The sequence below is a fragment of the Octodon degus genome, unplaced genomic scaffold (assembly GCF_000260255.1).
Source record: "Octodon degus isolate 3935 unplaced genomic scaffold, OctDeg1.0 scaffold00219, whole genome shotgun sequence".
NCBI classification, from domain to species: domain Eukaryota; kingdom Metazoa; phylum Chordata; class Mammalia; order Rodentia; family Octodontidae; genus Octodon; species Octodon degus.
Genome location: NW_004524795.1, coordinates 642,684 through 657,483, shown reverse-complemented (window position 1 = coordinate 657,483; position 14,800 = coordinate 642,684). Strand labels below are relative to the sequence as shown.

The following is a 14,800-nucleotide window of genomic DNA, read 5'->3' as shown; positions in this document are numbered from 1 at the left end:
GACAGCCTGGGCTATATAGTGAGTTCAAGACTAGTATGAACTACATGGTGAGACCCTGTCTCAAAAAACAAAACAAAATTGGCATAACTAAATAAAACAATCTATGGGTTCATAGTGACACAAGAAAAGGACGAAGGTGAGAGAAGTCTTCCCTGCAGAAGAATGCTGGTTTGTAAGTATAGAGGAATGACAGAGTTGAACTGATTTAGATAAATTTCAGTGAATTTTAAAACATTGCTAGGAGTTTTTTAGGGAACAAGATGAACACCGGGTATCAAAGTATCACCCCACTGATTACTTATCAAGTATAGAAGTGAAATGTAACTTTATCACAGAGAGATCTTTCTGGCCCTACTTTGACCAAGTGATTAAATGTGGCAGCATTCTAGTGTGACATCTGCCACTTTGATCTGCTATACAAGGTATACAGCACCTGTGAACATCTAATTTGAATCTCATCAAAATGTTAGTTTAGGGCCGGGGAGATGGCTCAGTGGAATAAGCGTTTCTCTGGCAAGCGCAAGGGTCTGAGGTCAAGCCCCTGTTCAAAAAAAAAAGTTAACTAACTGCTCAGAGAAGTTAATGCAGAAGATGGGGCAATGAGTTTAATGACAAATCAAGGAAATACCAAGTAAATCCAAATTGTGAGATTTTATGCCATAACCCCCAGCTGGGCATGGCAGCTACACCTGTGAACTCAGTGCTCCCTGAGGTAGAGGTGGAGGTTGAGTTTGAACCTAGCCTGGACAATTTAGCAAGACTTCGTTTCAAAAATCAAAAACTAGAAAAGGGTTGGAGACATAGCTCAAGGCAAAGTTCCTGTATTCCAGTACCACTGCCTAAAATAAAAATAAAACTACCTCTTCTAGTCTCTCCAAAAGGCCAGTATCACCCAGGAGATGGCCCAATGGAATAAGCACTTCCCTGGCAAGCACCAGGGCCTGAGTTCAATCCCTGGTTCTGCCAAAAAAAGAAAAAGAAACAAAAGGCCTATGTCTTCGTAGGGCAGACTGTTGTAGATTAAAAGAAACTGCTGTGATATAAACTAAATGTAGTCTATACACTTGGATTAGATCCTAGTCTACATGAGAAAAGCTAGAAATATTTGAGGAAAACTGAAAATGGATGAAATGTGACAATAGGAAAAAATGATTTTGATTTTACTTAGTTGGAATTTTGATAAAGTAGTTATGTGACATAATGTCCTTAGTCTTAGGAGATACCTGGTAAACATTTAGAGTGATATCTCATGATTTATAAGTATTTCAGAAAGAAAACAACAAACTAGAAGCAAATATGGACAAAGGTTTACACTGTCACTGTAGACAGTAGGTATTGTAGTATTCTTGAACTTTTTCTGTATGTTTGAGTCTTTCAAACTAAAATCTTATAAAATTATACACAATCAGTTGAAATTATTAAAATTATAATAAAATTAAATGTTATTAAATGACATAATATATATTGAAATTATGCCCTACATATAGATATTGATTTATGCCAGTTAAATTCTATATGTAAGAATAGAAAACATTCTTTATAAGGGCAAAGAAAACAGCTTGAAATAAGGCAAAATAACAATTTTTTTCTAATACTACTAAAAACAAGTCTATACCAAAAAGTCTAAACATACTTGTTAATGCACACACACACACACACACACACACACACACTCCTTTAAAAGGGTCACTTAACATGCATAAGGACCCCCCCAGTGTGTCATTAGTTGAAAGAACGTAATATATTTTGCCTGCCAAAACTCTGAAGGGCAAAAATCTACTAACACTGGCCTTTTGGGGGCAAAATTTCAACCCACTGAAAGAAACAGGCAAACATGGCCCGAAAGTCTTTTTTTTTAATTGTGTGTGTGTGTGTGTGTGTGTGTGTGTGTGTTTGAATTCTTGGAAATACTGCTATTTGCAGAGGGAAGAAAGCAATATCCTTGACCTCACTTTTCTAAAGCAGAGAACCTTTATTTCCTGTCCTTGAAGGTTCAGCTTTCGGGTCTTGTTTCACTGTCTCTATTCGCTGGTTTGGACAGTGCCTTGATGGATCAATGCCAGGCATACACTCGTGAGTACTCAGTTCTCAATCTTGGCAGCATGAGGGCCACCTGGGAAACTTCAGCACCAGTACTGACACCAGTACTGAATTTGTGAAGCCCTTTACCCAGTATTAAGTGCTCAATGTATGTAAAAGCTGTCGTGTCCCAACCCTAGGTCAGGAGTTTAGGGGTGACATTCAAGTATGACTATAACTTTGTGATTGTTCTTAAACAGTTCACAGTCCAGGAAGGAAGATAAAAGCCCACACAATTTTCTTAACTCAAGGCATGCAATTAGCACGGCCATGGCACTATGACAAAAGCCAAGCCAGTTTCTGAGATGAACCATACTCAATCCAACTACAGGTGTCACTTTGATCCCTTTAAGAGGAGTGACCCATCATATAGTAAGGAACTGGCTACGGAGCACAGAATTCTGCCATCCGGTCAAAGAAAATAATAAGGTTTAAAAGAGGTGGTGGATCTGTGGAAGGCCTTTAACAATGATGGGAAGACAGCAGATACTTAAGAAAGCCAAGAACGTGTCAGTTCCTCTCTCAAATAACTAAGTCACAAATATTAAAGACTCCCATAGGGAGAAATAATTAGGTAATGCAGTACTGTACCTTGTATTTGAGGATGATCAACACCCTCCAAGAGACACTGACTTGGGGCTCAATGTGTTGGCCAGAGTGGGAAATAACATCCTGGTGGCCTTCGTGCTGTTGTTACGCTGGTCTGTTAGTGCTCACCACCCAAATCTTTCCTACTCTATATTCAGTGACATCATATTGTCAGCTTAAAATTGGTACAGTGGGAGTATTTACACCACAGCAATTGGCAACTGTTACAAACCAGAGCCCTTTTTCTCCCAGCAGTACATGAAGTGGGCTGGTTGTTAAATATTTCCTGGCACAGTCACTCTACTGGCTCTGACAGCCAGACCAGGTGGTCTATGGGAAGCCGTATCCCCTGTGATGGAAATCTCTTTTCTTGAGACAATATTTTTTTCCTTAGTGTGTAAATTTTAGTTTTTTGTCTTAGCCAAGCCAAAGGTTAACCAAACCATTACATTATGAATAGTTTTGTGTCAAACTCATAGTATTTTTTCTTAGTTTCTTAATATTTGTTATTAAATATTTTAAATATACAGCAAATTTGAAAAAAATTCATTTTAAAAAAACCTCATATATATGCCACTCAGATTCTAAAATTAAACTTTTTTTTCAGTTTATGTATTTGATACAGGGTCTCACTATGCAGCTCAGATTCATAGTGATTCTCCTGTTTTCAGCCTTCCCATGCCAGGATTAAAAGCTTGTGCCACCACGCCCAGTCTCGGTGGCCAGCTCAGTGCACCTGGGGGCAGAGCTGATGCAGCATGTGGTGCCAGGGATTCTAAAATTAAACTTAATTTGACATTATGACATGCCTGTTCTTCTGTCCATTCTCCATATGGATTTTTAAATTACTTGCACAAACCATATACATTTGGTATTACTATTTAGAGAACACAGTATAGTAGAGGATCTACTCAATTAACATTATAATTCTAATATGAAATATATCAATAGGGACATGATTTAGACTATAAGTAGAAATTTAATGCAAACTGTACCAACACATTTAAGAATATTTAAGGCTCAGTATGCAATCTTTTTTTTTTTTTTTTTTTTTTTTGTGGAACAGGGGATTGAACTCAGGTCTTTGCGCTTGCCAAGGAAGCACTTATTCCACTGAGCTATCTCCCCAGCCCCGCAAACTTAATATATTCACTTGACTAGAATTACACAAGAATTAGGAAATACCTGCTTGTGGTAGCATATATTTAAGATATTTAAAATACTTCAAACATCTTATATCTTAAATGTGCTAATGAAGCTCAACATGGAAAATGGTACTTAAATAGTATGTAATGGCAACAAAAATCAAAGGCATCCTTAGAAATATTAAAACTTGCCAGATTTATAAATAAAATGGGGGCCAACAAGATAGCTCAGTGGACTAAAGCACTTGCTTAGGCAAGCTTAGGCAAGCTCAGGACTGCGGTTTGATCCCCAGCACCACATACTGTGACAATCCCGCCCCCAGGGCAGGCTAAGCTGGCCACAATAAATAAATAAATAAATAAATAAATAAATAAATAAATAAATAAAATGATACATTCTGTAAGTTGACCTTCATAGCTTCACAGAAAACTGTTTTTGATTTTTGATAGTCAAATGAAAAGTTGCATTACAGAAAAGCCACAGTTATAGACACCAAACTTCACTTTGACAGATTATCTACTGTCCTAATCACACACCAGGGAGAGGCCAGGGAGGACAGGGACCAAGAAAGAGATGCTGAAAAGAAATGTAATAATGGTAACCTTTGCGTGTCTAATTGATTCTAACCCATGAACTAGTAACTTGTAATTAATTTCCCCCTCAAGCTTCTGAACTAGGATTGTAGGGCTTGGAGGTGTCCCACAAAGCGCATGTATTAAATAAAGGTTTGGTTGCCAGCCTGTGGAGCTATTGGAAAGTGGTGGCACCTTTAAGAGGCGGGGCCTTTGGGGAGGAAGTTAGGTCACAGGGGGCGCGCCCTCTGTGCCTTGGCCTCCTGGCTCCCGTGGGGTGAGCAGGCTCCTCTGCCACCTGCTCAAGCATGTTGTACTGCCTTGCCTCATGCTACAGGCAACGGAGCCAAGCAGTCATAGTGGGACTTCCTTTCCTTTTACAAGTGGTTTATCTCAGCTACTACAATAACACAAAGTTGACTAACAAAGCAGCAAGGCAAAGAGGGCTTATCAACCCCATCTTTTATGGGTTGTTTTTGTTTTTGAGTCAGGGTTTCTCTGTGTAGCACAAGATGACCCTGGACTCATAGCAATCCTCCTGCCTCAGCCTACCAAGTGCTGGGATTACAGGCATGTGCCACCACATGATGACTTCCTGTATTCCCCTATCTCAATGAGGTGCATTTCGCATCTCCTTAGAGGTCCACTGCATTAGCCTGACGTTAGCGCTCTCAACCCCACCTTCCCAGGCCCTCCAGCACCTGGTTTTACCATCTGCCTCCTTGGAAACCTGCAAACCCACCCTCTTTCATTTTATTCCACAAGCATTCTCCTCACATCTGGGCTGAGTTAAAGAGCTAGATTCTACTGGTTGCCCTGCCTCCTACCTCCTGCCTGGCAGCCCCAGCCTTCTCCAACTTGCCAGAGCAATCCTGTCAACACCTATGTTAGGTTATCCTCCTTCCACACTTGAGCTTGCAGAGCTCTAAAGCTTCAAGCACACAGAGGGCCTTCCCCATCCCACCACTCTTGAGGTCTCTGGCTCCACCTGTGTCCTGCTGAACTCTACCTCCTCTGCCCAGCAGCCCTCAGAGTTTCCTCTTTGAAGGAGACATTGACCTAAAACCTGAATGAAGAGGAGCCAGCCTCGGGAGAGCTGGGAAGCATGTCCCAACCACAGAAACAGCAAGTATAAAGGCAGAGACCAAGCTGGAGACCCACTTCCCTTAGGGCTTTGCATCTCACGCTAGTAGTGGGAACCTTCTCCCTTTTTGCTCTCACTCTTCCCACAGGCATCTCTTTCCCACCTTCAGCTTGGGCCAGCTTCTCTGCCCCCATCAGCATGAGTGTCCACCTCTGCTGTGACCCTGGGCATCCTATACTTCTGTCCCATTAGTTATTACCCTCCCTCCATGTTCTAAGAGACTCTAAGTTCCAGGCAGTCAGTGTCTGTGTCTCAGTCACTATTCCTGGTGCTTTGTGCAAAGCCTTTGCTCCTTCCTTCTGAGCCACCTGCCTCTATTCCACCTGTCTTTGAAGGAACACATGTGGGATTTGTATGACTGGGAAGAACAACAGGAGGCCAGCAAGTAGAAGAGCCGGCCCTGAAGCAACTGCAGAATAGGATTCTGGAGCAAACTCACATGGAAAAAAGTATGAATCAGGAATTTGCACGCTCATCCTGACTGCCAGAATGATTTGCTGAGCTGTGACTAACGCTGGGTCCTGGTGATGGGGCAGTAACTCCTGCTCAGAGCTGGCTGACTACATGTCAGATTTTCTTCTAGGAAATTTATGTCGGTTGACTCTCTAAATTCTCAGAATGATCACATGCAGCAAATAAAATCCCTTTGGAATGGATGAGGAAAGAGGCACAGGAAGAAAGGTAAAGCAGTGTGCACCAAGTTCCTAGCCAGGAAATGAAGTCGGTCTGAATACATGGTCTGAATATGTGGCCTGTCTGACCCCACATACCATGTTGTGCTGCCTCCCCTGAAGCACACAGCCCCTTGAGACCATTGGATCTGCAGTCTGGTGGAAGAACTACATAACAAATAAGCAAACACCTGACAGTTTCAGGGAGTAACAGGTGCAGTAAAAGAACTACATCAGGATTGCCATAGAAGGTGACTATGGGGGCCATTCTGGATGGGGTGGCCATGGAGATCAAAGGAGACATTTGAACTGAATTTGAATAATGAGAAGGAGTCAGCCACAGGAGAGCTGGGCACCTGTCCTGGGGATAGGGAGCTACAAATGCAAAGGCTAGAATCAGCCTGGGAGACTAATTTCCCTTAGGATTTCACATCTCACCCTAGTCACGAGAATTCAGTGGCTGTCAGGAGGCACTGCTGTGAGTGACTGTGGACCTTCCTTAGCTGAGTTTGGGGCCGATGTGTTGGAGGACACTTCTTTGTATGAGCCCTAAAGCTGGCTGGCCACCTAGCTGCCTAAAAGAGGGTGGCCTGGGCCCTGGACGCCTTATCACCGAGCTGGGCAGACTCACGTTTTGTTTGAAGCTATGGTTCTCGGAGCATTCAGAGTCATCCTGCCAAATATCTGTGGTGTTCTCTCGTGTCTTCCAAGTCCCCCGGGCCAGGCAGTGTCTATAGGCCCTTCCTGAGCTCTCTGAAAGTAAACAAAGTTCTAGAGGAAAGGTCAGAACATACAGCCCATTCCCCCAGCATGCTGGAAAGCCCTTGCCTTAGCTGTAGAACTGTGGAAAATCCCAGGGAAAAGGGAATTTCGTTTCCCCCTTTGGGGGCTCATTAGCATCCCAGCTGTTTATTTGGGTGGAAAGGAAAACACAGAAGCTTCTAGATTTCATAACAAACCAGGATCCACTGAAGCCTGCTGTGTTTACCTCAAGTCTCCAGAGTTAGAACAGCTCTGGGTGACTCAGAGATGTTATAACCTGAGTAAGGCACAGCCCTGCTGGGAGGCACTAACCTGGATTCTAGTGCCTGCTTAGAGGGGGGCATCTTTTCCTGACAGCCAGGAAGGCACACCAGCCAGGAAGAAGAGAAAGCAGTGAGCGCGGAGCAGACTGACCTGGGCCTGAAGCCTCATGTGCCACCTACTGAGACGGTGGTGTCCTAGGTCCAGGCTGCCAGCTCCTGAGCCTACTAGTTCCTGAGCCCCAGAAACTGAGGGCAATAATTGTGTCCACCCTCTAGAATTTGAGAAAAGACTTTATGAAAGTGTGTGTGTGTGTGTGTGTGTGTGTGTGTGTGTGTGTGTAAAGGACGGGTAAGTCACCTTGCTATGCTGTATGCTGCTGTGACCCAGGCATATCTGCCCCGGGAACCTCTCCCCGAAAGTCCTCCTCCCTGGAGAATCAGGGACTGGATTTGCAAATAAGCAATGGAAATTTGTTGGAATTTTCAAGTCCAGATCCTATACACCATATGCCAGCAGTAACTCTTTGCTCCACTCGTTGATGGGTATCCACACAATCAGTTCACTTGCCTATCCCACGGCTTTGCTAGGATTTCTAATTGACATCTCAAATGCTATGCATCAAACTGAGCTCTTCATCTTATTTACTAAATCTGCTCTACTACCCTAGCTTCCTCCCTCAATGGGGGGAGGGGGCAAACCCATCCTGTTCAGTCCTCTGACCCAAAACCTTAGAGCAGTGATGGCAAACCTTTTAGAGATGAGTGGCCAAGGGCTGGGGAAATAGCTCAGTGGCATAAGCATCTACCTGGCAAGGGCAGGGTCCTGAGTTCAATCCCCAGCACTGCAAAAAAAGGAAGGAAGGAAGGAAGGAAGGAAGGAAGGAAGGAAGGAAGGAAGAAAGAAAGAAAGAAAGAAAGAAAGAAAGAAAGAAAGAAAGAAAGAAAGAAAGAAAGAAAAGAAAAGAGCAGGGGCCAGGGAGATGACTCAGTGGAATAAACGCTTCCCTGGCAAGCGCAATGGCCTGAGTTCAATCCCCGGTTCTCCAAAAAAAAAAAGAAAGAAAGAAAGAAAGAAAAAAAGCAATAGATGTGAGTACCCAAAGCCACTTATTTACAAAGTGCCAACATTGCACATCACCCTGAATCTGGAGGCTTTCATTTAGAAAAAGCTACTCATACGTTAACATCTTTTATCTTAAAAGAAAACACGCGGGCCATGGGTTCACCCCAACCGCCATGATCATCCCTGCCTTCTCTCATCTCTGTAGCCTTCACCCGATCTATTAGCCAATCATCTCTACTTCAAGATACATGTCGAATCTAGCTGCTGCTTTCCCTTCCCGCATCTCTCCGCCTTGGAGTCATCCTCTGCCACCTAAGGTGCAGATTCATCCACCAGTCTTCCCCTCTCATCTGTGGGTAGCCCAGAAGCCCACGAACTAGATCAGATGTCACTGACATCAAGCCATGCTTCTGCTCAAAATCTTCCAAAGACTTTTTTTTATTGAGAAATAAATATGAATGAGACAGTTTCACAACTGATTCATAGGATAGTTTTGATAATCAATACACTGTACATTGTTATCTTCTTTGTGGTTATCCATAGTATAAGAAGCAGACAAGATATTCTGTCCAAACACTGTTAGTACACCTCTTTCTTCTCATTGAATTAAGCAAAAGTAGCTGTAAATTTATCCTATTTTGTATATATAAATACAAAATGATCTTTCCTTTGTATCATTTTTTTGTCCTGTCAGAGGTGAATGTTCTATTGGCATCTAATTACTATAGGTGTTTGAATTCAACTAAACAATCTAACACTGTCTAGCAGTCTATAATATTAGTGGGTTATTCTCAGAAGTTATTGACGAGCCTTTTACAGCTCATCATATTAATATGGATTTACTTTATATACCTCATTTTTATATTTTTCTGCTGGATGGTTAAGACTCCAAAGACTTAAGAACAAATAAGTGTCCTTTTATGACTTCCACAAAGCCCTATAAGATCTGGCCCCAAATATCTGTGTTCAAATCTTCTATTCCCTCTCTTCCTCTTGACCCTAGAAGTGTTGGCCTCCTTCTCTCTTAGGAATAGACCCACCACAGTCTTCACCTCGGACCTTGTGTTCTGTGCTGAACACACTTCCCCATAGGCCTTTTCCAGAACACCACGTAGTCACTGACACCTTCCCAGACCACCCAATTTATGATTTTGACTCATTCCCCAACTCCAGTCCTCCCACCCCTTACTGCTGCTCCATCTTATCTTTTTAAAAAAATCTTTCATTTATTTATTTGACACAGGGTCTTGCTACTGCAGCTTGGACTCATAGTGATCCTCTTATCTCAGCCTCCCCGGTGCTGGGATTACAGGTGTGTGCCACCACATATAGTTTCAGTGTCTGGCTTGGCACAGGGCCAGCATGGCATGTGGTACCAGGGATCAAACCTGGGTCCTTGCACTTGCCAGGCAGGTGCTTAGATAACCTAGCTATCTCTTCAGCCCTCCATCTTATTTTAAATACATCTTATTTATATTTATCTATATGATGTTTATTTATTAATGTCTCTCTCTCTCTCTTGCTAGAATATGAGTCCCACAAGTGAGGATATCATTCAGTTTTAGTCACTAATACAATCCAAGTACTTACAAATAATACGTGACACACTTGTAGTTGTTTAAAAACTATTTGCTGTAAGTCAGGCATGGGGGCACACGCCTGTAATCCCAGCACTCTCAAGGCTGAGGCAAGAAGGTTCAAAGCCAGCATGGGCTACATAGTGAGTTCAGGGCCAGCCTAAACTACATAGCAAGACCCTGTCTCAAAAAAAAAAAAAAAAAAATGTTGACTGACTGAATAACAATAATGTCATTGATCCTTCTGTTCTCTGTGTCTATCAAAATGTTTGCTGCTCAAGAATCCAGGAGGAAAGGGCCCAGCTCGAATTCTAGCCAGGAGAGTACAAATAAAAAGGCCACGAACTGCTAACCTAGAGACCTGACAGATGTGGAAGAGGCCTTAGAAAGGCAGAGGTTCGTTGTATCATAGGGAGAAGCTGGAGAAACTTGCTAGAAGGATGAAAAACTTGAGGTGAGAGGTGCAGTTTACAGGCACAACAGTGTGGGAGGCGGCCGGGCAGAGGGGTGGGCACAGGCCCTGAGTGCCAAGAGCTGGGCCAGAGGAGCTGTTCTTTTGGCTGGGGTGGGAATGAAGGAGGAAAGGAGAGGGTGCTAGGCCGGGTAGCAAGGCCGGGTGACAGAGGTCACACATGCTGTCTGTATTACAATGGGAACCAACAGTCTGGCATTTTCAAAAGCTTGGTGAAGGGCCGTTTGAACGTGTCCAATCAGAGGCTGGGAACAAAGGGGAGACCGGAAGCAGCTCCCAGGGTACAGCTGCACACCTACCCCAATGTATCGGCAGGGGTGGGAGGAGGAGGAGCCAAGGACCCTGCTGCCAACCGCAGGAGGTGTGAGCAAGAGTGGGCCCAGGCGGAGTGCGTGACTGGCCAACTTGGAGAACACAGGGAAAGCAGCTTGTTTCCTTTTCTCTATTTTCCACTTCTCTCTTATCCTTCAGTCTCTGCTCCTTCCAAGTCTTGACCACCCCACCCCTCTTCTTTGATCCTTTCTCCCTCTCTCCAAACCTTTCCCCTCTGCCTGAATCTAAACCCTGTCATCTCTTTTTCTGGGCCAGGGAGGCACCTTCCTGATTCTCCTCCTTTTCTCAGCCTAACAGTTATCTGGCGTCAATGCTGTCTTCACACACCACTATGTCCTGTGTGCTCCTCCTGCCCTCGTGACCGCCCAGCTCTGCACAACTTTCTCCCACAGAGGAGCCCTGGTCACACATGCTCTCCTTCACAGTCGGCCCTTGTCCTCATGGTCAGTCATGGATGCCCCTGCAGCAAATAAGCATCACTTGACCTCCTCCCTTCTCATATCATGTTTTTTTCTTTTAACTTTCTCTCAAATCATTATTCTACATTTTTTAATATCAAAAATATTCAATGAGAAACTACTTTGGCAGTAATAATACACAACGTACTAACCATTGTTACTCTCCTAAAATCTTGTTTTGAGATTTTTGTACCATTGTTTTTATATTTTTTTTCTTTAAAATAAAATAAATGATGTAAAAAAAAAATATTCAGCAGGAAGGTCACTTTCCACCTCTGGCAAACCACATTCCTTTTAGTATGCAATTTTAAAAGCTTTTAACTCCACTGCATTGTAATCTTGGGCTTTGGACCACTTTTTCCTCCAGAAGTGGAGTAGCCCTGTCCTTTAGCTCCTGGGAAGGACCAGATGGACGGTGGAGCTGGGAGCTGGGAGCCTATTCCATGTGCCTTTGAGGAATGCATGGGTATTTGGGATCTTCCTGAAGGAACCCACCAGTCTCAACTTTGAACTCAGCTTCAGCACCCATTGACCAAATCCCTACCAGGTGGGAGAATCTCTGTGCCCCTTCTCATTCGTTCTTTAGAAAGAATTTGAGAGCAATTATTCATTTCATTTTACATAGAAGGTAAGCACAGGGGAGGAAGCAACACGCTCAAAGTTTCAAAATGCAAACTGGAGGCACTGAGTCTAACCTCAGGGTTCTCACTCCATACCATCCCCTCTGCAGCGTGGCTTTTATTTCTTCTTATTTTATTTTATTTTTAATAGTTTTATTGAGAAACAAATAGCAATGAGACAGTTTCAAAACCGATTGCTAGCGCAGTTTCAATAGTTAATACAATTGCATATTGTTGTCTTAGTGGTTATTCACTGTAAAAGATGCAGACATGATATCTTGTCCACAGACACTATTAGAACAAATCTTTCTATTCACTGAATTAAGAGAATGCAGCTGTATATCTATCCTAACTATTTTGAGTATACAGATACAAAATGGCCATTCGTTTGTATCCCCCTTTTTTGTTTAGTTTTGTCAGAGATGGGTATTCCAATGTGTAGCGGTAGGTTCATGCTTGGAATGCCTGTCATTCTGGTCTTCTAAATATGTACTGCTTGTCATGGCATACCAATTACTGCCATACTGTCTCTCAAGTAAATGTTTGTTTAAAACAAAGGTAATAAATGAAAACAAGAGACAAGAAAAAAGAATGTCAGAGGACTGTCCTGCTACAATGCTGTATATGGTTAGATTTCTAAATTTCTGTGTAAAAATATGTAACTGTAGGGTGGTTTTTATGGGGACCGTTTGCTTAAGTAATTCAGACCCCTTTGCCACAGCAAGTCTCTAGCACCTTCTAGCCTGGCCCTCCAGAAACCTCACATCCTCTTGCTTACTGGATTCATTTCAACTAGGTTTCATCAGAAGACAGTCCCACAAAATATGTCACTAACTCTCTCACAGGGAGCTGTCTCTTGTCCTCCTCCTCTACTTCCTCCTCCTCTGCCTCTTCATCCTCCTTCTCTCTCCACTCTTTTATCCTTGTAATATTGAAACCAAAGTACCATGGATATGAAATATCATTGGGCTGAAATTGAATATAAGATTATAAGATGCTTTCTCAGAAACTCCTCCTCACCTTGTTTTTCCTGGACCTTCACATTTGCTTACATTTCCTGAGAAGAGGTTCAGCTCTCTTTATATTTGCCTGCAATCTTTGGTCAGAGACAAGAAAACTCTAACTTATAATTGCTCTTCTGCCCTTCCAGAATAAAATGCCCAAGAGGTTGGGCTTCTGTGGTAGGAAGGGTGGAGTGTTAACCTAGGTCTGTAGGTAACAGTATTCACTTTCTTTAATCATGACTAGAGCAGGTAGAGTGCCTAAATTCTTCATCTAAGCCCCGTGAACCTTAAAAGCTCTAATTCAGTGGCATCTCCTTCCAAGGCTGGGACAGAAGAAGGGTCAAAGATCTCTTTGCTAGTCTAACAAAGCCAAAGTTGCATGATGTGAGCTTTTCAGTCTTTCATCACATGCTCTCTTTTCTGTTCAAATGTGACCATTCTCAACCCTCTGTGTAGCCAGACTCTGGCTGTGGTAGCCAGGTCTACACTCTGTAACATTCATGGTAAAAGGAGCTGCTAAATAAATGGAATGCAAAGAATATAAACATTTCAGGAGACAAGAGGACAAGGAAGATATCATACCGAAGGCCTAGACAAGGACCTCTGTGGGACAGAGGACTGAGGAAATATACTCAAGTGGAGCCCTTTCTCTAAATAGCTAACGGCTGCCGTACCCAGGAGGAAGGCGCCTTGGCAAGAAACTGTCAGAGATTGGTAAAATGAGACTCATTACCTTCATTCCACCAAGGCAAGTATGAAGGGCAGGGAACAGAGACGTTTCCAGGAGAAGAGTGAGGCCAGCACACGTACCGATCGAATGTTCCATTACAAAATATACCTACGGAGGAAAGAGGAGCCCAAATGAAATCACCTGTGAGCATAGAGTCCACTGAGAGAAGCAGAGGGACCCAGGAGCCCAGAGCCCACCTTCTGCCATTGGAAGTTTGTGCAACCTTGGCAGAGATGAGCGTGAGCCTCCCTCTCAGTAGCCAGTGATGAGGAGCGGTTCGGGAAGCACAGCAATGCTGAGCGCGGCCTGGAACACTGGGCCTTTGTCTACCCACCTTGAGCTCTAGTCAGCGAATGTAGTACACCCATCATGCTGACTTAGCTTTACTTTCCATGACCTGATCTCCCACAGAAACTCAGGGTAGAGGATGTGTGTAGGCCCCACCCTGAACACACCAACTCTGAAGTGCGCACAGTGACCAGTGGATAGAAAGGGGTATGTGCCACCTAGGTTCTTAGCCACATAAACACAAGTCTTGTGTAGCTATGCCTCTCCATCCAATATGAATTCAATGATCGCTACAAGATACTTGTGCCATTGCAAGCTTAAGGGATAGTTTACAGCTCAGTGTGTGGCAATGGAAGCTATAAACTTAGAACCCCACCTGGCAGGCCTCCCCAAATGAAATGGAGGGGCTTAAAGCTGTGTCACCAATTTCTATATCACAAGCTCCTGGATTACTATAAGCCATTATCTTCTCTGTTCCCTTCCACTCCTCAGCCTCTCCCTAGGAAGCCAGAAAGCAGGCTTCTCAAAGAGAACAGCCAGGTCACTGCACTGCGGACATGCCAGGGCAGTCGCCAACATGGGGGCCTCTGCCCACCTGGCTGCCAGGGGTCAGCACCTGGTCTGCGTGGCGTTGCTCAGCTGGGCATGCCACCCACAGCATGGCCATGGGTAAGGAAGACTAACCACCCTGCCTTGGCCTAGAAGCTGCACCCCCTGAGAGGAGGTGGGTTCTTGTGGATGACAGCAGGACACAACTGCCATTGTGCTGGGTCAGAAGGGTCTTTAGAAGGAGCAGAGATGGCTTGAAAGCTGTGATTCAGGTCAAGGAAGGAAAGGAGAGTTGAGGAATCTTGAAGCCTCCAGGATCTGGAGTGGGATCATCTGAAAGGAGCCAGAAGCCTGAGGATGGGGCAGCTTCCTCAGTGCTCAGAGACAACCAGAGATGTTCTCTCGGCCTCCCCTCCCCTGTTACCCTCCTCCTCCTCCTCTTCCTCCTCCTCTTCCTCCTCCTCTTCCTCCTCCTCCTCCT

General features: G+C 43.9%; 1 protein-coding gene across 1 annotated transcript in view; it reads right to left on the bottom strand.

Annotated features, from left to right (window-relative positions):
* Glp2r (glucagon like peptide 2 receptor) overlaps positions 1-14,800 on the bottom strand; it is a 66,420-nt gene that overhangs the window by 44,828 nt on the left and 6,792 nt on the right. The window contains exons 3-4 of the mRNA XM_004645176.2: positions 13,486-13,590; positions 6,832-6,953 (exon numbers count right to left, since the gene is read on the bottom strand). Coding sequence (XP_004645233.1) covers positions 6,832-6,953; positions 13,486-13,590 — 227 coding nt within the window. The remainder of the gene's footprint in view (positions 1-6,831; positions 6,954-13,485; positions 13,591-14,800) is intronic.